The sequence below is a fragment of the Onychostoma macrolepis genome, chromosome 09, assembly GCF_012432095.1.
Source record: "Onychostoma macrolepis isolate SWU-2019 chromosome 09, ASM1243209v1, whole genome shotgun sequence".
Classification (NCBI taxonomy): Eukaryota; Metazoa; Chordata; class Actinopteri; order Cypriniformes; family Cyprinidae; genus Onychostoma; species Onychostoma macrolepis.
Window position 1 is genome coordinate 15,552,452 of NC_081163.1, and position 21,439 is coordinate 15,573,890.

General features: G+C 35.0%; 1 protein-coding gene and 1 long non-coding RNA gene across 2 annotated transcripts in view; one reads left to right on the forward strand and one right to left on the reverse strand.

The window, feature by feature from the left end:
• Positions 1 to 605: 605 nt before the first annotated feature.
• LOC131546788 (uncharacterized) lies at positions 606 to 4,193 on the reverse strand. Its single transcript, XR_009272781.1, has 4 exons — positions 3,880 to 4,193; positions 3,475 to 3,533; positions 1,217 to 1,354; positions 606 to 798 (listed from the first exon to the last, which is right to left on the reverse strand). It is a non-coding gene; the product is annotated as an uncharacterized LOC131546788 (long non-coding RNA).
• A 3,432-nt stretch (positions 4,194 to 7,625) lies between these two features.
• Positions 7,626 to 21,439, forward strand: part of hao2 (hydroxyacid oxidase 2 (long chain)) — a 42,029-nt gene continuing 28,215 nt past the window's right edge. The window contains exons 1-2 of the mRNA XM_058786680.1: positions 7,626 to 7,691; positions 18,887 to 18,948. Coding sequence (XP_058642663.1) covers positions 18,905 to 18,948 — 44 coding nt within the window. The 5' untranslated portion in view covers positions 7,626 to 7,691; positions 18,887 to 18,904. The remainder of the gene's footprint in view (positions 7,692 to 18,886; positions 18,949 to 21,439) is intronic.

Sequence of the window (21,439 nt, forward strand, 5' to 3'; positions counted from 1 at the left end):
AAGACTGGAGTATAATATATACACTATATATATATATATATATATATATATATATATATATATACATATATATATTAGTGCTTTCAAGCGATTAATAGCGATTAAGCACATCCAAAATAAAAGTTTTTGTTTACATAATGTGTATACTGTATATATTTATTATGTATATATGTAAATACAAACACATGCATGTATATATTTAAGAAAAATGTGTTATGTTTATATATTAAATATATTTATATATATATAAAATAAAATATAAGAATATAAATGTATAAACGTATATACATGCAAATGTTTTCAAAATATATACTGTATGTGTGTGTATTTATGTATACCATAATAAATATACACAGTACACACACATATATTATGTAAACAAAAACTTTTATTTTGGATGTGATTAATCGTTTGACAGCACTAATATATATATATACATATATACATACAGTATCACAGGAATAAATAAAATTTTACAATATATTCAAACAGAAAAGTTATTTTAAATTATAACAATATCTCTATTTTTTGATCAAAAAAATTCAGCCTTGGTGAGCATTCAACAAAAAAAAAAAAAAAAAAAAAAAAACTTACAGGCTGCAAACATTTGAATGTTATTGTAGTATTCATATTTTCAAAAATGAGACACAAACAGGCAGTACTTCCTTGTCACTGCATGCTTGTGTTCACAGATGTCTGTCCATACACATATATCTGACCCAATTAGGACCAGGTGATGGGAAAACCACAGAGAGGGTCCGGAGGTCCTGCAGACATGCTGACACAAAACAGAGATTGCTGAGGAGAGATAAGGAAATGATGGATGTTAGTAGACAGGATACAGACACCTGCTCCTGTTCAGCTAGTGTGTCAAACCCTGTGCACATAGTCATCATTAAAGCAAACATCTTCCTTTGAGGACATTTTTCTTTAGGTATTTTGTTGCCTAACTGTCATATCATGCTCTTTCACATCATTCCTTTGCTCTTGTTCTTTGTATCTCCCTCCCTCTTTTGCTTTCCCATCATCTGGTATTGATATTTCTTTCTCTGTCCTCAACTTACCTATTAGATGTGAGCAGTGTATTGCAGAGCAGTGCGTCTGCTCTAGGACAGGCCTATATTTTCTTAAATATACATTAGGAAGGAGCATAAAAAGAGTACATTTGTTCTATTATTATTGGATATTTTATTGAGATATCTCTCCTTTAACTTACATGACTTCAGCACTGATAATGGGCATGCAGAAGAGCTGTATGTTCTGAATGGAGTGGGAAAGCGGTGCTAATTAGGGCCTCTTGCAGGCCAAGAGGAAGTGGGCTTCCCAGGTCTCCTTTCCCCTGCGATCCTTCACCCTGAAATAACAACAACAAAAACAATGGTTTATTAGTAGTAGTAGTAATAGTAGTAGTCAGAGCTGGGTAGTAACCGATTACATGTAATCTGGATTATGTAATCAGACTCCAAAAATCAAGTATTTGTAATTATAATATATTACAATTTATAATGCTCATAATCAGATTAGTTACTTTTTTATGGATTACAGTACATTTACATTTAGTCATTTAGTAGACGCTTTTATCTAAAGCCACTTACAAATGAGGACATTGGAAGCAATCAAAATCAAAAAAAGAGCAATGATATGCAAGTGCTATAACAAGTCTCATTTATCTTAGCGTGGTACATGTAGCAGGGTTTTTTTCTATTATTATTATATAATAAATAAAAAGAAAACAAAGAGAATAGAAAAAGAATAGTGTTAGAGGTCTTTTTTGTTTTTGTTAATTGTATAATAAATAAAAAGAAAAGAAATAGACAGAATACAAAAAGAATAGAGAAGCTAGTTAGTTAAAGGGGTAGTTCACACAAACATGAAAATTGTGTCATCGTTTACTCACCCTCAAGTAGTTCCAAACCTGTATGAATTTCTTTGTTCTGCTGAACACAAAGGAAGATATTTTGAAGAAAGTTTGCCACCAGGCTGTTTTGGGGCACCATTGACTTCCATAGTAGGAAAAAAATATACTATGGAAGTCAAAGGTGCCCCAGAACTGCTCTGTTTCCCACATTCTTTAGAATGTTTTACTTTGTGTTCAGCAGAACAAAGACATTCATGCAGGTTTGGAACTACTTGAGGGTGAGTAAACAATGACACAATTTTCATTTTTGGGTGAACTATCCCTTTAAGTCTAAAAGGGGCACGTTTTTTATTTATTTATTTTTTTTAAGAATAGAATTAGGCTACTTTGTTTTTCTTTGTCTTTTATGTTTGTATTTTGTTCTTTTCTGTGAAATATTTTGACAATCAAAGAAGGGTCTTTAATTTCTTTCCAGTTTAATAATATTTAGCAATGTTAATCAAATGGCTATAAATTAGGTGCTTGGATGATTTGTACATATAAATAACCTATTTGTACATATAAACCCCTCGATTTATCTAAAAACAGCCCATGGCTCTAAAGACTTCATATAAAAGTCAATGTTATGTCACATTATGTCAGATACCTCAACTGAATTTAAAATCATTGCAATAAATTATCAGTTGTTGGCAATAATAAGTAACAATTCCTATCAAACAACATCAAATGCAAAAATAGTTTGCGATGATAAAAAAATGATGATATCATAACACACTAAATACTCTGATAGAATCGCTGTTTGGACATTTATTGGGAGTTTTTTTTAATTTTATTTATCTTCTTTTTTTTTTTAAATCCAGTGTTTGTTTTCAGTTCTGATTTTAATTAGATTTTCTTTTCATGAAAATTCACTTCATATTAGCAACACATTCAATGGCACTCTCCTCTAAAACGGTGAATATACAGTTATAGGTAATGACACTGTCTGCAAATGCATTAAACCCATAGAATATAATGTGGTGATGTTATGACAAATATGATGAATTCATTATAGTGTTATATTTGGTCTCCACATCTTAAGTAGGCTATTTAGGGAATAGTGCATCTGACCCTAGTTCTGTATATATAGCCTATATATATATATATATATATATATATATTATTTTTATTATTATTATTTTTTAAATTCATTTATTTATATATATATATATATATATATAAACTGTTTGTCTAATCGTTTGGTCAAACCCCTGAGCTATTTATTTAAACAAACAAACAAAAAGTATATGATTCTTTATAAAGTTCATGTGGTCATACATGTATTGTGTACTTGGATTGAAATATATATATATATATATATATATTGCTCATTATTCGTTGTAAGATAATATGTTGACTCAATATAGTTATTAACTGAATGAACACAGAGACCTGAATACTTGGCACATGATACACAATGACGGTGACAATCAGTGAATAGTGTTTGAGTATGAATGGGTCATTTTGAGTAAAAAATGAACTCCAGATGTCACAAAACAGCAAGTTACTTAACCTAACAACAAAAACAACCACAAAACAGTGTAAATACATCTCGAAAACAGCAAATAAAAAATTACCTCATGAATTATTCATGCCCAAGTGCATGATGGGAACAACGGGATCATGACGATATTTACTTAAACAGAATTTGTAAAAATAACAAACAATTCCAAGTAAAATATACTTATAAGTTCAAACTTTAAATTCTACAAGCTTAAATTGAGTACTAATATTGAATTTACTCTTTTATTTAAATTCTTGCCTGAACTAAATTATTTAATGTAGAAATTACATTTGTTTTTCTGTAGTATTTACTTCACCACAAAATCATTTTTATCAGTGACATTAACTTTATAAAGAATCATATCCTTCTATTTGTGGTGTGAGGGCTTACAGTTTAATGCAAATCACTGTATCTATAATATATTACATCTACAGAGATGAATTATAAAGCCACATTTTATTTTAGATGTTTACCATACCGAATTTCAGTTTAATTTTCATCCGAGTTCCGTAGTGAATGTAGACATATTTAATGTTTATATGATTCAACTTAGATCAATTATATGATCGATTGCCATAGCCTTTATCATCAATGTCTGCAGGTAAAACCTCGGCTTTTTCGGCTTTCTAACGCAGAGAAAGCACGTGTTTCACACCGGCCGTGCAAAGGGATATGGCAACTGATGATACAGTAAGCCTTAACCACTTCAACGCGATCTTAAGTAGAATAATATAAACATTAAATAATATAAAACGTCTACATTCACTACCACTCAGTCTCCGCTGTAGCTCCCGTGACCTAAATTCCCAGAATGCATTGCCGCTGTGACGACACATTCCCAGACTCGGTGGGCAAACTCGGGAGATTGAGGTCTCTGCAGTGCAAAAGTGGGCATTTCTGATTTTTTGGGGTGTTTTCAAACTGCTGGGTGTTTCTAAACCATGCAATCAAAATGACCCCCCTTACCTAACCCCACCCCTAAACCTACCGTCACTATGACATCAGCCAATCAGGTAACATGGTCTAAAAACGCCCTGATCTGGTAACTCCCATTACTTTCCTGCAGAGACCTATACTTGAAACTCGGCCCTTCCAGGCCACTTTCCTTTAGAGTTTAGCTCTCCAACCCTAATCAAATGCACCTGAACCAGCTAATCATTGTCTTCAAGACTGCTAGAAGGGTACAGGCAGGTGAGTTTTTATCAGGGTTGGATAAAATCTCTGCAGGAAAGTGGCCTGGAAGGGCCAAGTTTGCCCATCACTGCTCTATAGATTAAAGAATATTATGTAAGCGATAATCAACGGCAAGCTGTGCATTAAACGATTTGAATGCACGACGTGGAGGCGAAGAACCACCCGAGGCGCAGCGTCCTGCATATCAATGTTAGTTTAAATGTTTGAACTATATAAATGTGCGCTAGATGCATATCTGATCGTTTGTGTGAGGAGTGGAAGCTGAAGCGCACTTTGCAGGACATGGAGGCGTCAGAGCGGTCACTTGCATTTTTTTCTTGATAGTGGAAACAATTTAAAATATGCCGTAATTTTTGCTTATAAAGGTAAAAGTAATACATCATTCGGAACTGTAAAGGGTCTACTTTTATATGTGTGCATTCACAATATCAACAAAACGTTGTGCTTTTATTAAAATAAATGGGAAAACGGGATGCGCTTGCCGTCTCGACTTGAATAGGATTGCTTCACAATGATGAACCGAAACTCAACGAATTGAATCACAAATATGATAAATATATCTATAGAAAGCTTTAAATTACTACTTTACAACGAAATCATTCAAATCGAAAACAAAAACAATGTCCAAAACTGCATTTCTCTCTAAAGGCACGTCCAATGAGGAGATGGCAAGTCATTTTTCATCACCGTCTAAAATATAAAAATAAGTAAAAGCCTAAAACAGGCCCGATTGTATTTTTTTCTGATTTTTATGTTGCTCTGCTCTGAATTCCTTAAAATTTAAAGGATTTTCTGCAACGCAATTTTGTCTGATATGTGAATTATTTATTAGCCTATTTTAATCCATGCAGCAAAACAGCTTTAAAAATTACTTTATTGCATTGCAGATGTTTTTTTTAAGAACATTTCACCATCAATTTTACGGGTAGCTTGAATGTAAAACATTGTCATGAATTCGTTGTATTCCCATTTGTAAAATAGGCTACAAATTAATTGTTGAAGTCTAACCCGATCTCATGAAAGTGCGTGTAGCACGATTTTCTCTTTCTATTTGACGCAATGTTTATAAGCAGAAATTGACTTTGGCATGCAAAAGACTGATACGTTCATTATTAATGGCATGGCTGGTTCAGTCGACAGAAATACGGGACACACGGTCCTATAATTTACTGCTGAAATGTTTGCGGGGCAAATCTCAGGTCAGTCTGAGCGCTCATGGTACGCACAGTGCGTCCAGCCGTACACCTGCAGGCGCCACTGAATGTTCAATGCACTTAATGATGTTGATATTAAAAAATGGAATCTATTTTCTTTCTCTTTGCTTTTTTATATCAATATGGTACATTTAATGGTAAGTTTAAAACAAGTTAGATAAAAAGTAATATAAAAAAAAAAAAGTCAGAATACAGAATACCTAAAACGAGTAACCTAGATTGCATTAGGCTACTAACTACAGTTTTCATCATGTAATCTGTAATCAGTAATGGACTACAATTCGTAGGCCTAAATAATCTTCCCTGCGCTGGAAGTAGTAATGTTAATGATGTACGTATTGTGGTTCAGCTGGTTTTGGGAATGGTACACAGCTCACTAGAAATATTCCTGCGCATGCTCACAGACGACAGAGCGCGAACAGGAGTAGTGTGCAAAAGTGCGGTTTGTGTATTATGAGTGCATTAGAACGGGTAAGAAAATAAATACGCGCGTAAACAGCTGTTGTGAATCCTTAGGAAATGCGTGAGAACTTTTTTGTGCACGTAAATTCTCAAACTGTATGAAATTTTAATTGGACGAGGTCCATTATTTTTGTAATTTGATTTGGTGGAGTTATAGGCTTAGAAATTGCACTAAGCATCATGTCTTTCTGTTTTACATCGGTCATATAGTAACGAAAAAATCATATATGGAAAGGATGATGATAGGGTTCAACTGTGCCTTTTATTGTCTTGCAAAAAACTGTAATCTGATCGCAAAGCCTCCACACATGCTGGACAGACTGCTGTCCATCTACTCCACAGCACCTTTTGCTCTGCCCAATCTGCCACACAGATGTGGAGCTGAATCACAGTTGCAGCTTTCTTTTTTTATCTAGAGACCCTAAAACAGATAAAAGCAGCAGTTTGCTTTTACTGTCTAGGGTGATGGGTTTGCGAGATTTGCTATAAAGCGCTCAGCTGGACATGGAGGATGAGACACAGGGAACGATGAAGTTATCACCTCTGAGGCCCGTTGATCTTGCTCAACTTAAGCTGTCTAGTGAGAATGGACTTCATGGGAAAGCAGAGCTGACTGGAAACAGGCTATGTTTATGTATACCTCTGTCTTTATCCATCATGTTTCATTTTGTAAAATGATTGAGGATGAATTCTGTTAGAAAGGTAGCACCACTATACAGTACTCACTCTTAACGCATCAGGACATATGTAGTTGTTTGGAGAAGCCTACACAAACCATGCTTCTCATTTTAATAAAAGAGCTGCAAAATTTATATTCCTAGCTGGTAAAATGTTGTCTTCAATTCACATTTATTTCAAAATGCCTTCTGTCTCCCATTGTGTCATTTTTGGGTTGCATGAACACAAACGGATGTTTCAAAATGACAGCTAAGATCATAAATAATTATATGCCAGCCAAATCCCACATGCACACAAAAATGACATTTGGAATTTGCCCTCATACTTTTAAAAATAAAGGTTCCAAAAGGGGGGCTTTGCAGCAATGTCATAGAAGAACCATTTTTGGTTCCCCAATGAACATTTCAGAGAACAGTTTTTAAACATTTTTTAAACTTACTGTAAAGAATTCTTAAAAAATCTAAAGAAACTTTTTTTTTTTCACTATGAAGAACCTTTTGTGTAATGGATGTTAAAGGTTGGTCATGAAACCATCAATGCCATTAAAGAACTTTTATTTTTAAGAGAAACTAGTTCTGTTTGAATCTCTCATGCTCTAAAAGTGTAAGATAAATAGTGTGCAGGCTTCATTACAAACCCTTGAGCTTTTCTCATTTCTGTTTTGAGAGGAACGCCAGAGGAATACCAGCAGTTCTGAGCTACAGTACCAGACTCCCAGCAACTCTGGCACGTGTGCAGATCGGTAAGTCAGTTGAGCTTTTTTCTAAATATGCACACCTCTTTTACCTCATATTACCCAATCTCTGTCACGTTTAGTATAACATGGAGTGAATGGGAAAAGGCTGGACATTAGAGAGATATGCAGATACTGGGTGGGAGCGAAGGAGAGTGGAGGGTTCCAGGAACATGAGTATATGTGGTACAGAGGAGCAGAGCAGAGTTTCTCTATCAAAGATCTTTTCCTTCCTCTCATAAATACCACATCGATGAATAATAGCCCTCCCTCTGCACCATGGGCACTGACTCCAGCTCGCAGATCTGGACAACATATGAAATCAGTACACACCGGGCCGCGGCTGCAGCTGAAATCTCCTCGCCTTTAACTCATCAACAAGTTCATCTGGTGTGTAGCGCTCACACTGAGTCAGTCTGTATACAGCATATGCATGAGGCGTAACCATCTGTAGGCGATCTCATATTCACAACACATATGAACAGGAACTGCTATATCATTCTTGCTAACATGTGTGGGACAATGTATTCATTAATGATTCGTACAGCTTTGGAATCAACTCTCTATTCTTAAAGAGATAGTTCATCCCAACTGGAAAATTCAAGTCACATAAGATAACTTACAATTGCAAGAAATGTAAAAATACAATGAAATATGATATAAAGATAGGCCTTCTATCCTGCTTCTGGAGACCTACTGTGCAGTTTATATCCAACCTGCTTCAGTACACCTACCCAGGGCCATCCCTGGCTGACCCAAAGGATGGCCCTGCACCTACCTGCGATTTTTTTTTTTTTTTCTTCCCCAAGCGATCATTGATTAAACTAGGTTCAGGTGTTTTTCATTTGGGTTGGAGCTAAACTCTGCAGGACAGTGGGTCTCCAGGACCAGGGTTGAATACCCCTGTATAAAGTAAAAATGATGAGAAATAAAGTTGCCATAATGAGAAAGTTGGAGTTATGAAAATATGGTTGCAGCTGTTAGAAATAAAGTTGCATGTATAAGAAACAGTGAGTTATAAAGTCAAAGTTATGAGAAATAACATTGCCATTATGAGAAAAATAAGGTTGCAGACAGTTGTCAGAAATAAAGGAGCACTTATGAGATATAAAGTCAAAATTAAGTTGCTATGAGAAATTAACAATTACGAAAAAGAAGGTTGCTATTGTCAGAAATAAGGTCACTGTTATAAGATATAAAGTAGGAGAAATTGTTAGATATAATCATAAGATATAAAGTTGCAATTATGAGAATATCATAATTTAAAAAAAAAAAAGAAAAAAAAGTTGCATTACTTGGAAATGAAGCCAGACTTAAAAAAAAAAAAGTATTAGAAATTGTAAGATATTAAGTAGAAATTATGGAAAAATACAGTCGTGTGAGATAGGAAAATGTCATTGAAACATCATGGTGAAAAAAGGCACTGAATGAATTTGAGAGCTGCAAAAAAGCTGAAGATTTTCAGTGAATAACAACAGTCTCCGAATAGTGATGGTAATGGCAGTTGATGAAGGCGAGCAGATAATCACTGAATTTTCATATTTGGGTGAAATATCCATTTAATCCTACACTGAAACAGTAAATGTTTCTTATGGGAAGAGTTCAGGTTTCCATGCTGCCTGCATAACCTGAGAGTTTGGCCAGACGGAAGCTGAGGTCTGTCTGCCTCATTACCCACAAAGACCCAATGCTTCTCAGTGCAGCCTAAGAAGAATTCCTAAAAATCTTCTCAGCTGGACATCCCTGACCATAAACAGCTCATCAGAGGATAAAGTGCTTTATAGAAGAGTGCAGTATGCGTGTGCGTGTCTTTGTGCTTTAGCTTTTTATGTCTCTATCAGCTCCCCCTCAGCAGCAGAGCTGTAGGAGTGAGACGGGACGAGGGAAAGCAGTTGTGGGAAGTTGGCGAATGAGCTAAGCTTTGAAAGTGAAACATAAGAAAGGCAGATCATAAGAGCCAGGAAAACTGATATTCTCCTCGTTAAGGACTTGCTAGCTTCAGTCTCTGTAGTGGAGACTTCAACTTTTAACAGGAAACAGGTCTGAAAGAACCTGCTTGCAACACACAAGTATTGAGCATTCGCACAAATGCAGATGTGATGTGTGTTACATGCTACTTCACTTTCACTGTTAAATAATCCGATTGCCCAATATCGGGTATTCTACCACATTGTAAGGATGAGATCCCTTTTAAGGCTGTCATTTTTTTTTTTAAACATGGACAAATGAAAGCATGGCGGAGATGTGTTATCTGCTCTGGTCACAGTAAAATCTGCCACGTTTACTGCTGAATCTTCATTGGCTAAGCCAAAAGCATATTTGCCGTCATTCGCTCTCATAGGACGCCTCAGGAGTTTGTATAAAAACGTAATTTCCCTCATTGACGTGGCTTTCTCTTCTTCCTCTCCTCCCTTCTTTCTGCCGCTTTCTTATTTTTCTGTCATCTCAGTTCCTGTCTTCTTTTAAAAGTCTCATAAATCATGACACTAAGCTTTACTCTACATTATTTATATCAGTGTTAGAGAGTAAATAATAACTACTGATGCTGTAAATTTAACTACTTTTTTTAGCATGACAGATGTAGCAAGATGTAAGTATATTATATTTATTATGCCATGTAGTATATTTTCAAGTATATTCGATTGTTGTAGCATTTTTGTAAGTTCTGAAAAGTAGTTAGCTACATGTTTTTTAGCTACTTTTGTTAGTATTTTGCTATATATAACAGTAGATACATTTAAGGGGCTGGTTTTTAAATGTATAAAAACTCAAATCAAGATAAAGAAGGAAAATGACTAAGAAAAATGCCATCAAAATTTAGTGCGTTTGAGCATAAAACAAGAAATATATCTGTTAATAGTGTAAGAAAAATAAACCTAATTCAAAGGGAAAACAAGATTATTTTTCTTACTCCATTGAGTAAGATTATTTTTCTTGGTTTAAGTACAAAACAAGAATTTCAGAAAACAAGAAGGACAACAGAAATATAAGAGTTTTTTGCAGTGTAGCCTTCGATATAATTTAGTCAAAGACAGTGAAGTAAATTAATTTAGGTGATGACTGACAGCATTTCTTAAATTATGATTAACATGTAGCTCAGAAAGCAAAAGTTTCAAAGGAACTTCCTCACCGCTGGTGTGTATTCTTGACTTAAGATCTTCTGGAGTAGCTTGTGATGTAAAAAAAAAAAAAAAAGAAACCTCACACAGATGCAAAACTGGTGTCTTTCAGCAGGTTTGCTCCTTTGAGCCCTGCCAAGGCTTTTGTTTTCCATTTGTCATATGATAGTGCTGATTTTTGGTGGATTTCATGCTTTGTTTAATAAAACAAAACTTGTGTAAAGCTAATGTGGCGCCACTTTTCATTCGAGCAAAGATGCTTTTGTCTCTGTCACCCGTCAGTGCACGAGACGGTACGTCTGTCAAGGAAAGCTGGTGTGTGGAGCTGAACGGACAATCGTCTTTTAGCATCAAAGCTAATGGGGTGATTGACATTTCTGGGTGGCATGAGCTTTATGTCAGTTTGAGCAATGGTTTGTACATGCACATCCAAACAGATGCTCTTAAAACGTTTAATCTTATTTAACATTCCACTGAGTCCACAGACCCAATAAAAAGCATGCTTTGCTCATCTGTTACTGCAGTGTAGTTGTAAATAATTTAGTTATCATGTGCTTTGGCGGCATAATTTGGCCAATGCCCCAGTGCACTGCAGTGGTCACTCTGTGATGGACAGCTTTACATCTCTCTGTGAAGTTTTTTTCTTTTTCTTCCTCTCTAAAATGAACACAGTCACATGCAAACATCTGCTCTGTATCATTAAAAATAAAACCCAATGAAAACATGCACATGCCTCTGCTCTGCAGTGCATTTATATTGACTTCTAGAGACTCTGGATTGATTGGGGTCTTGAAAAATGGCCTTTCTCTCTCTTTTTGTACAGCTGTAACAAATTGAATGCCTGACTCTCATCAGCAGCTTTTCTCTCAACCCTGTGATGAATTACTGTCACACAGCATCGAACACATTGATGTTCTCTACACAGAGCAGGAAAAAAAAACAACCAACATCAAAACAAGCACAAATTTGACATCATGTGGAAGTATGATATATGGTATTTTATTGTGTAGGCATCTAATGCAGAAAAGTGAAAATAAACTGTTGATTGAGTTGAGGTAAGTTTGAGCAGGAATGACATTATTGACCTATTTCACAGACTACAGTTAGGCATATTCACATCATAAAACTAGTTGTTATTATTTTATTTTTTATTATTATACTGTATTTTTTTTTTTTTTATCGTTTCGCTGTTTGCTGTAGCAGTGTTATTTTAGTATCATTGAGATTTACTGACACCACAAAAAATGCTAGTACAAATGTTTTAAATGTATTTTTAAATGAACATGGAACTTTAGAAATACAGCTGAACAAGGTGTAACATGTTGTTCAGAATTAATTCAGTTCATGTCTGACTGCAATAATTGATTCTGATATTCCCTAAAATTCACTGTTGTCCATGTCCGTGCTGTACATCAGTCTGCTTCTCCATAATTATCTAAAACCGGCGCTGCTCTCATGTCTGTCGTATCACACCACTGTGTCCAAAATCACCCATATACCCTTATTTTAGGGGACACACATTTGTAATGCTGTCTGAAACCATAGTGGACATTATCGATCAGTCAGTCTGTCACTCATTCAATCCTATAATGCACCTCAATAACATTTTTTTTATTTGTGATAATGACCGACTGATTATAAATTATCCCTTATTTGTTCAACGGTTATACTATGAAGCAACTAGTCAAAGATATGAAAGAAAGAAATCCATTTTAAGGTGGACATGAGGCAGACACAAACTATGGAAAAAAGGCATACTTGATGCTTCCAGCTGGACAAACTATATGGTAATTTGCATAACTGCATAATTGTAGCTGAGCACACACACAGTTGATTAAATGTAGACACTGAGACTGAGGTCCTTCACAGGACAGAAGAGGAGCGTCCTAGCAAGAGAAGTCAGTCTGACCTCATTCTCGTTTTTACTACTCCAGCCATACTGGAACCCAACACTAGTTTAAATGACCCAAAGGATCCTTTCCAGATTAATCAGCATAGCAGCTGAATCTAAATGAGAGCACTCAATTTTTCCATTCTCTGTTTCGAGTGTTTGATTTTTTTAGCAGGGAAAATGAGCACATTTGATCAAACAAATAGTCTTGATTTCACCTAGTTTTGCGTAATCAAGGTGCTTGAACTCATCTTGCTTCTTGGATGGATGATAATTAACTGGGCCATAACAATAAGGAGAAACATTTATATGAAATTGATCCAAGGTTATGGGTGAGATTTGGGGCATTGGGGTGGTTCTCATATTAATTGACTTTGATGCAGTTTGTTAGAATGTTGGGTGGTGTTTATATGACTTCATAAATGTGCAATTAAACAGCGAATTTAAGAGTTGAGATGCAAAATTCTTCTGATACCTGTTTACAGAACTACTCAATTTAAAGAAGTCAGTAAAAATTAAGTGACTGATCATGTACAACAGAAGTTTCCTGTGCAAGACAAACTTAATATTCAAATAAAAATATTTAAATGCAATAAGAACCATGCAAGCATGTTAAATCCTGATAAAAAGCCCTTGTTCTGAGCTATCCAGAGTTCTAAACCACCATAATTACTCATCATTAAAACATTTTCTAAACAGAGTCTTACAGTAATTAAAAAAAAATGTAAATGTGCTGTACAAAGTTTTAAACAAACATAGTTAACACTTTACAATATGGGTGCATTAATATGCATTATTCCATGCAATTAATGCAAAAAAATTATCTTGAGATAATGAAGAATTAATGTATTAAGCTTATTTATTAGAATAGAAAGTTACATGGGTCAAAAAAAACAATGAAAATACTATTTTATTTTACTTTTTGATTCATTAAAACAGACGGGTGGGAGTTGAAATGCATGGCTTCAACCCATTGTGGTAATGAAATTAACTTATGCTATAGTTAATATTAGCGATATGGAATATTTGGAGTGTTGATAGGGAATGAATCCATGATGACACGTTTAATTAAAAGCAATTAATATATGACTTTATTTAATGAGTCACACATTAACTCAAGATTATCTGTGCATGAATTATTCCATATTAGTACACCCAAACATTTTAAAGAGTTGCTGGACTATAGGTTATTAAACATGTTTATGACAAAGCAGAATACAATATTACAGTCTGACGTTAACTATTTAAAATTAATTATTAATAATGTTAAATAGTTTGTATGTGCATTTTCTAACCGTATGAACCATAATCTGCTAATTGTAAAATCAAACAACCATTAATTATAATAGTAACTTCAAATTTGGCACAAGATGTAACGCACTATTTTAGATTTTATAGCTATCTAGCTGTAACAACACTCACTGTTCAGACAGTGAATACACAAAAGTTAACTAGTCTAGATCTGTAAGATGTAATGAAATTCCCCAAATGTTATACTGCATGCAGGGTCCTCACATTTTAAACCATCAAAGTATCAGTTTTGATGGGATTTTTCCATTGATTTCCATGACTGTAATCCATTTATCTTCAAAATAAGTTGGAATAAGCAGTGTGTTGGAGTGAATCATCAATGTAAACTGTGCTGAGTGTGCACTTTCCCCCACGTTTCTGTCTCCTCTCACATGCAAAAACACCAGACAATTATATATCCATCAATCAATCTCAACTCCAGATTTATGAGCCGTCTCCAGTCTACAAAGAAACAGAAAGAAAGATTCAGAGAAATAATGACATTAGGGTGACAGAGGATGACATTGACAAATTAAGAGAAATAGGAGGGGTTTTATTAGCAAATTTGGTCCCACATCCTATGAATTCTCAGACAGTGAAGTGGCAGAGACTAGAAATCCCAGACGCCACAGTTAGCACATGAAGATTGTATTATGAAGTCTCATACAGTAAAATGATTCTATTACTACAGTAAATGCTTAATTCAGAGATTGAAACATACATTCTAAGAAAAGTATGTGAAAATATGGTCTAGTGTCTTTGCCAGATGTTTTAGCCATATTTTGAATTTTGCATTGCAAAAAAAAAATGCTTCATTGTGTACTTTTTAAAAAAATCTGTGAAAAAACATATTGAAGTACTAAAATCTGTTTTTTCTCTTTATAATGTACCACCATAAAAACACAGGTGGGAAAGAGAAAGCTGATGAATCAAAGTTCATCAGAAGTGTATATTAATATAGAAAATGCACAGTGTCATACAAACACAATCACAGTAACACACATGACACTGAAATAATGCACTAAACATTAATGTAACATGTAGCATAAATTCCTAATGTATAACTAATAAAAAAAACTAAGATGAAAAACCATCAAATGTGAAGTGTCATACAGGGAATTTTGGAAATGTCAATTCACATTCACAAGATTACTTGTTCTGTTTCACGTACAAAAACTGTAAATTTAACTAAATTCTTCTGTAAAATTAAGTTAAATGCCTCATTAGCTTTATTACAGTTTATTACATGGAAATGTATCATTAACCATTTAACAGGTTTTTACAGTTTTTTTTTTACAATCTTTTACCCTTAAAAAATACAAACATTTGTACATTGTGTTGTAGGGCTGAAAGAAATGTGCATAAACTGGAAAAGATACTACTATTTTTGACAGGATATCATCCATTTTTCTACAGCTTTTTTTTCTAACAATATCTGACAATTTGACCTCTTTTTCTCATACATGCATAAACACAGTCATACATTCAATAATGTGTGGTGAAGATCCATGTGTGATAAACTCAAACTGTGTTTGACAGACAGAGGGTGGTGTTTTTGATCTTGAGACTATATTGTGACGAGCAGTAGGCGCTGTTTTGGTTCACAAAGATGTGGAACGAAAGGACAGAAAAGAGAAAAACAACATTAGCTCTTCAAACTGAACTCCACCGCTAGACCCAGAGAGAGATGGAAAGAGAGATTGAGGTAAAGACAAAAGATTGTGACCAGGGCAGGAGAACTCTCTGCTCAATCTAACACATATGTTGTGGGCTAATGGTGTTGTAGCCCAAGGGCACAGACAGCAGCAGCAGCAGCAGCATGTGAAAAAGGTTTTCCACCCAGACCTCACTTCAAATTTAAGAGAGAGAGGGGAAGAAAGGGAGAGGGGTTGAACTGAGAAGACTGAGAGGTTGTGTGTTTGAGGAGGGTAGAGAAACCGAGAAGAAAGAAAGATGGAAAGATATGACAAACATCAGAGCCATCTGTGGATTAACACAATTAACACCTCAGTGAAAGCAGGTCCGTCAGCACCTCTCTGATGCTCAAAGGATGCCTTCAAAGAGCCCAGCATGGCCCTCAAAACTCTCACTGCTGCCCAAAACAGAAATACTGTGTGTGAATATTGTAACTCGATTTAAATTAAGTAAGTGGAATAAGGAGGTAATGAAATAGAGGGAGAATCTGATTTAGCTTTAGCACAAGCGTGGCATGAATGGCGTTAAGTGGAGTTTTGTTTCGTTCATGGTGAGTTCAGACACTGATACTTTCCTCTAACATAACGCTTTCCACCTCAACAGACACAGGGACCCCCTCTATAAAAAACACCAGACTTTCTAATACGTTACAATAAGTTGCATTAAAAAACAGAGAAATTAATACTTTTATTTAGCAAGGGTGCATTAAATTGATCAAAAGTGACAGCGAAGACATTTATAATTTAAGATTTTTATTTCATAAATGCTGTTTTGAACGTTCTATTCGGTTAAAGGCATTAAAGAATCATGAAAAAATGCATCGAGAAGCACCAAATCAGCCTAGAATAATTAGGCTAATTAGAATCATTTCTGAAAGATCATGTGACGCTGAGTAATGGAGTAATGGCTGCTGATAATTCAGAAGAAATAACTTACATTTTAAAATATATGAAAACATTTCATTTAAATTGTAAAATGTCTAATCAGATAAATGCAGCTTGGGTGAACGCACAGGAAACGTCTTTCAAAATATTACAAAAATCTTACTGATGCCAACTCACAGTTAAACATTACATCAGTTTAGCATTAAATCATTTGTAAGTCGCTTTGGATAAAAGCATCTGCTAAATGACAATGTAAATCATTTAAAACACTTTAAAATAATTGTTTATTATATTTATTTTATATTTTTGAAAACTAAAATCACTGAATCGGGTGATTCAACATTAAATCCTCATTATAATAAAACTGTACTCACAATAACTGAAATAATACATTGTCCAGAATATTTATTATTTATCTGAAGTGACTTAAATGTTAAACATAACAAGCAATTTGTCACAGAGCCAACAATATTCGTAGTATGCATACATAGAATTTATTTGAACATTTGCAAAATTGCACAAACACAGGCACATTGATGCCATGCAGTGACCTTTACTCTAAGCATACAATTGAAACAAAGAGTTGCTTCTGGCCCCTTTTCACTCTTGAACAATGTAACTGGGCTAGTGCTGACTGTAGGGCTTAGTGACTCTCTCTCTCTGTGTGTGTGTGTGTGTGTGTGTGTGTGTGTGTGTGTGTGTGTGTGTGTGTGTGTGTGTGTGTGTGTGTGTGTGTGTGTGTGTGAGTGTGTGAGTGTGTGAGTGTGAGTGTGTGTGTGTGTGTGTGTGTAACTGGGGAGCAGCCAGAGGCAGGGTGTTGAGCCAACACATATGGCAGAGAAACATAGTACAGATCTCAGGAGCAAATCTAGAGATTTAGCGACAAGGTAAGACATAGCAACATACACACAAGAAGGGTATTAATGACTTCTTATGAAAAAGTAATTCATTTGGATATAAAAAAAGTGGTTTCTTTTAAAAAAAATAATATAAAACAAACTTTTAAAAATGATATACGATGATATAAAATATTGTATGTGTTAAATCCAATCTTAGATATGGATTCCTCTAGTGAGATACATTTTGATAAAAATAAATAAATAAATAAAGAGCACAAAAACAGCTTTTTTGTGACTGCCACACATAAACAAGCTTTGAAACATGAGTGACAGCATCTAAAAGGAGTGTGACGACAGCTGTCACATGACTGAAAGCCACAATCACTTCAGCTGATCTTAGGAAACTTTTTATTCATATCATGTAGACTTTTTTGGACTATTCCTTTTGGGAGGTGAGTGACTTTCCTTTTTGAAAAGCCTTGGCTTTATTTTTGACTCGGAGCTCAAACTCGATCGCCAAATAAATGCTGTTGTTTAAAAATAGTTTTTTTTATCTTAGATATATAGCCAAGTTGAAGTCTATCCTCTCTCTCAGTAATTTGGAGAAGGTTGTTCATGCCTTTGTGTCTTCTCGTTTGGATTATTGCAACGCTTTGTATCTGGGGGTGAGTCAGGCCTCCCTCTCTCACCTGCAGCTGGTTCGGAACTCAGCTGCTTTTAACTGGTACCAAAAAAAGAGACCATATTACTCCTGTGTTGACTTCATTACATTGGTTACCGATTCGATACAGAATCCAGTATAAAGTGCTGTTATATGTTTTCAAATCTCTCCATGGTTTGGCACCAGAGTATGTTTCTGATTTAATTATTCTACATCAACCTTTGAGATCTCTTCACTCCAAGGATCAACTGTGTCTCACGGTTCCTGGATCGCACTTGAAATGTAGAGGAGATAGAGCTTTTTCCGTGGCAGCACCTAAACTATGGAACGAGCTTCCGCTGTCCTTAAAAACATCTCCTACTCTAGGGTCATTTCAGAGGATGTTAAAAAAGCATTTATTTTCTTTAGCTTTTAATAATGTGCTGTAAATTGTATGTATTTGGGTTGTATGTATTTGTTTTTTCTTTTTTTTCATGTGTAGCACTTTGGTGCCCATTGTGGTTTTTGAGTTGAGGTGATAATTTTGTTTATCATTATAAGAGTTCTTAAGATTTTATCATACATTTAATGATTTGGTTGGAGCTTGTAATCCATGCCAAAATGTTTGTTGATAACTAGGGTTGTATGTGTAAAGCTTTTATCTTTATATGCTCTATAAAAAAAAAGTCTTTATTTGCTTACTATCGCCATCTAGTGTTCATTTGTTCTGGAGGTCTGTGTTGTCTGACATATTACAACATATAGAAAAAAGATGAAGAATCATAAAAGAAAAATAACTAGACAAAAGAAAGAAGTGATCTAATGTTGTTACATATTTCTCTCTAGACTGTGAACATCATACATATGCTGAACTGGACTGAAGATATGAACATATTGGGCTCTAATGGGTAAGTGACTAGCAGTTTGCCAACTCAACAACATAAGTGATATTATTGAGCATACATCTGCCGGAAATACCTAATCAAGATGCTGATGCCAAAACCAAAAGCTTTAAGTGGGGCAAACCAACTACAGGGAGATGGTTAGATAAGAAATACAAAAGCAAAATAGGCCATGTTTGAGAAAACCATGTGATGTGTGATTGTTGCACCATGCAGTTAATTGAAACCGTCAGTGAGACCTGCTGTATTAGTTGATACTACTGTTGCCCATACAATAGCATCATTCTTTCCAATGACAATCTCTCTTTATTATGTGGAGGTTTTAACATATTGTGTCAGAATCTGATTCTAATATTATACGAGTATCTGTTTTTTGTCCTGGCTCACTGAGAGTTGGTGTAACAGATTCAAACAGCATCTGATGTTTGTTTGAATATGTTGTTTGTTGTTTGTTCATCACTCAGTATATTGTACGGTGGCCGAGAGAGCTCAACATGCTGCAACTTCAGAAAACGCATGCAAATAGAAAAAGCACCAGCAAATCAAGAAAACATCTTCATCGGTTTGACAGCAGGTGGTGTAAATGCTCACAACGCAAACAAATAAAGAAACACACTGCAAATGCTCACAACACAACCAAATAAAGAATTTTATTTGCAGCACATTTTATTTGTGAGTATTTGCAGTGCGTTTCTTTATTTGGTTGTGTTGTGAGTATTTGCAGCGCGTGTGTTGTCAAGTTGTTTTCTTAATTTGCAGGTGTTGTTTCTATTTGCAACGCGTTGAGCTCTCTCGGCCACCGTAATATTGACTGTTCTAAGTTAATTATCTGTCAGTCTGCTTTATGTATATACAAGTGAACTTTTGGTTTGATATTGGTTTGAAATTTAAGCAAATAAAGTAACGGCAGGAGTTCAGGCTCTACTATCTGCTATGTTTGTGATGTGTAATAAAACACTGAAAGGTGTGATATTAAGTGCACTATGAAAAGGAGGAGGTACATTTATAAATGCATAACACAAGCTTTGAGTGTGAAAGGGCAAAATAGACAGAAATGGTTACTTTTTATATTATTAAAATGGTTGAGTAATGCATTTTTATCAAAAATATCAAAATATCAAAAATATGATGAATTAATACACTGCTGTTCTTACAATGTTTTTAAATATTTTTTAAGTCTTTTATGCTCAACAATGTATTTATTTGATCAGAAATGTAAAACAATAATACTGTGATAATTACAATAAATAAAATAAATGCAATTTGTTCTTATTATATTTCCAATTTGTTTCAATACTGAAAACATTTTTTTTATTTATTTGTTTTGGACAATATTTTTGTGGAAACAGGGATACATTTTTCGTCTTTTTTTTTTTTTTTTTTTAATTTCTTTTGAAAAATACCTTACTGACCCCATATTTTTCAGTAGCATATTTACTTTACTACACCCTCAAAAACTGTTTGACACCCTGAAAACATACATTCTGGCTACTCCACTTAAAAGGCTCAGAGGCCATCTTTGATTAAAAGTGTGATTGTTTTTTTGTCAACTTATAATATGCCATATATACCTGAAGGAATAATGTAACTGTCAGGATTCTGGACTGTTTGGGCCTGTTTACACCTGGTCACTTCATGCGTATTCAAAACGTTTCCATCTACACTTGGCCACATATATGTGTCTTCGCAAAACAGATATAAATCTGTTCTTAAATTCCCGCGCTATATGCAAATTTAACGGAGTTCACGTGAATGAAAGCAATACATAGGCGCTGGATTTTATTCATTATCAGCTAATTTCAATATCAGAGACCGCAACAAGAGAGAGTGCGACATCAGCACTGGAAAGATAGGTTAGTCTCACTACTTTTAATGAAGATGTTTTGTGTTGTGCGTCTGCGACTTATTTGCGTGTCAGCTTGCTGAAGAGATACTCGGTTCATCCGCGGTGACGCTTGTTGCATTAGCGCTGTCATATCTGACTATAACATGCCATATAGCCTATAAAACGCTCTCACACGTTTATTATTTAAATATTTTGGGAGGAGTAAAATTAGCATATGTGGTTTCAACAACCAGATGCATTTACACTTGTCCAGTTTCGTACTGGAATGGGGCCCAGACCACCTCCTGAAGTGGTTAGAGCGATCGGATTTATATCCGTCTCGAAAGCGTTTCGGAAGGCATTTACACCTGGTCTTTTCAGGATCGGATAGCTATCTGATCAGAAAAAACGCATGAAGTGACCAGGTGTAAACAGCCCCTTTGTGTCGTGTTTGGCCCCTGTTTCTGTTCCTGTTTGTCCTTATTTGGTCATGTTCCTGTCCTCGTTTATTTTGATTATTAGTTGATTCCCCGCACCTGTTTGTCCCTCGTTATCCTGTGCATTTAAGCCCCATTCTGTTCAGTCTGTGTTTGTCGGGTCTCTATCGTCTTGCTCGTGTGTCTCTGCTGTTTCCTTGTGGATTACCCCGTTGTTTTGGAATATATAAAGACT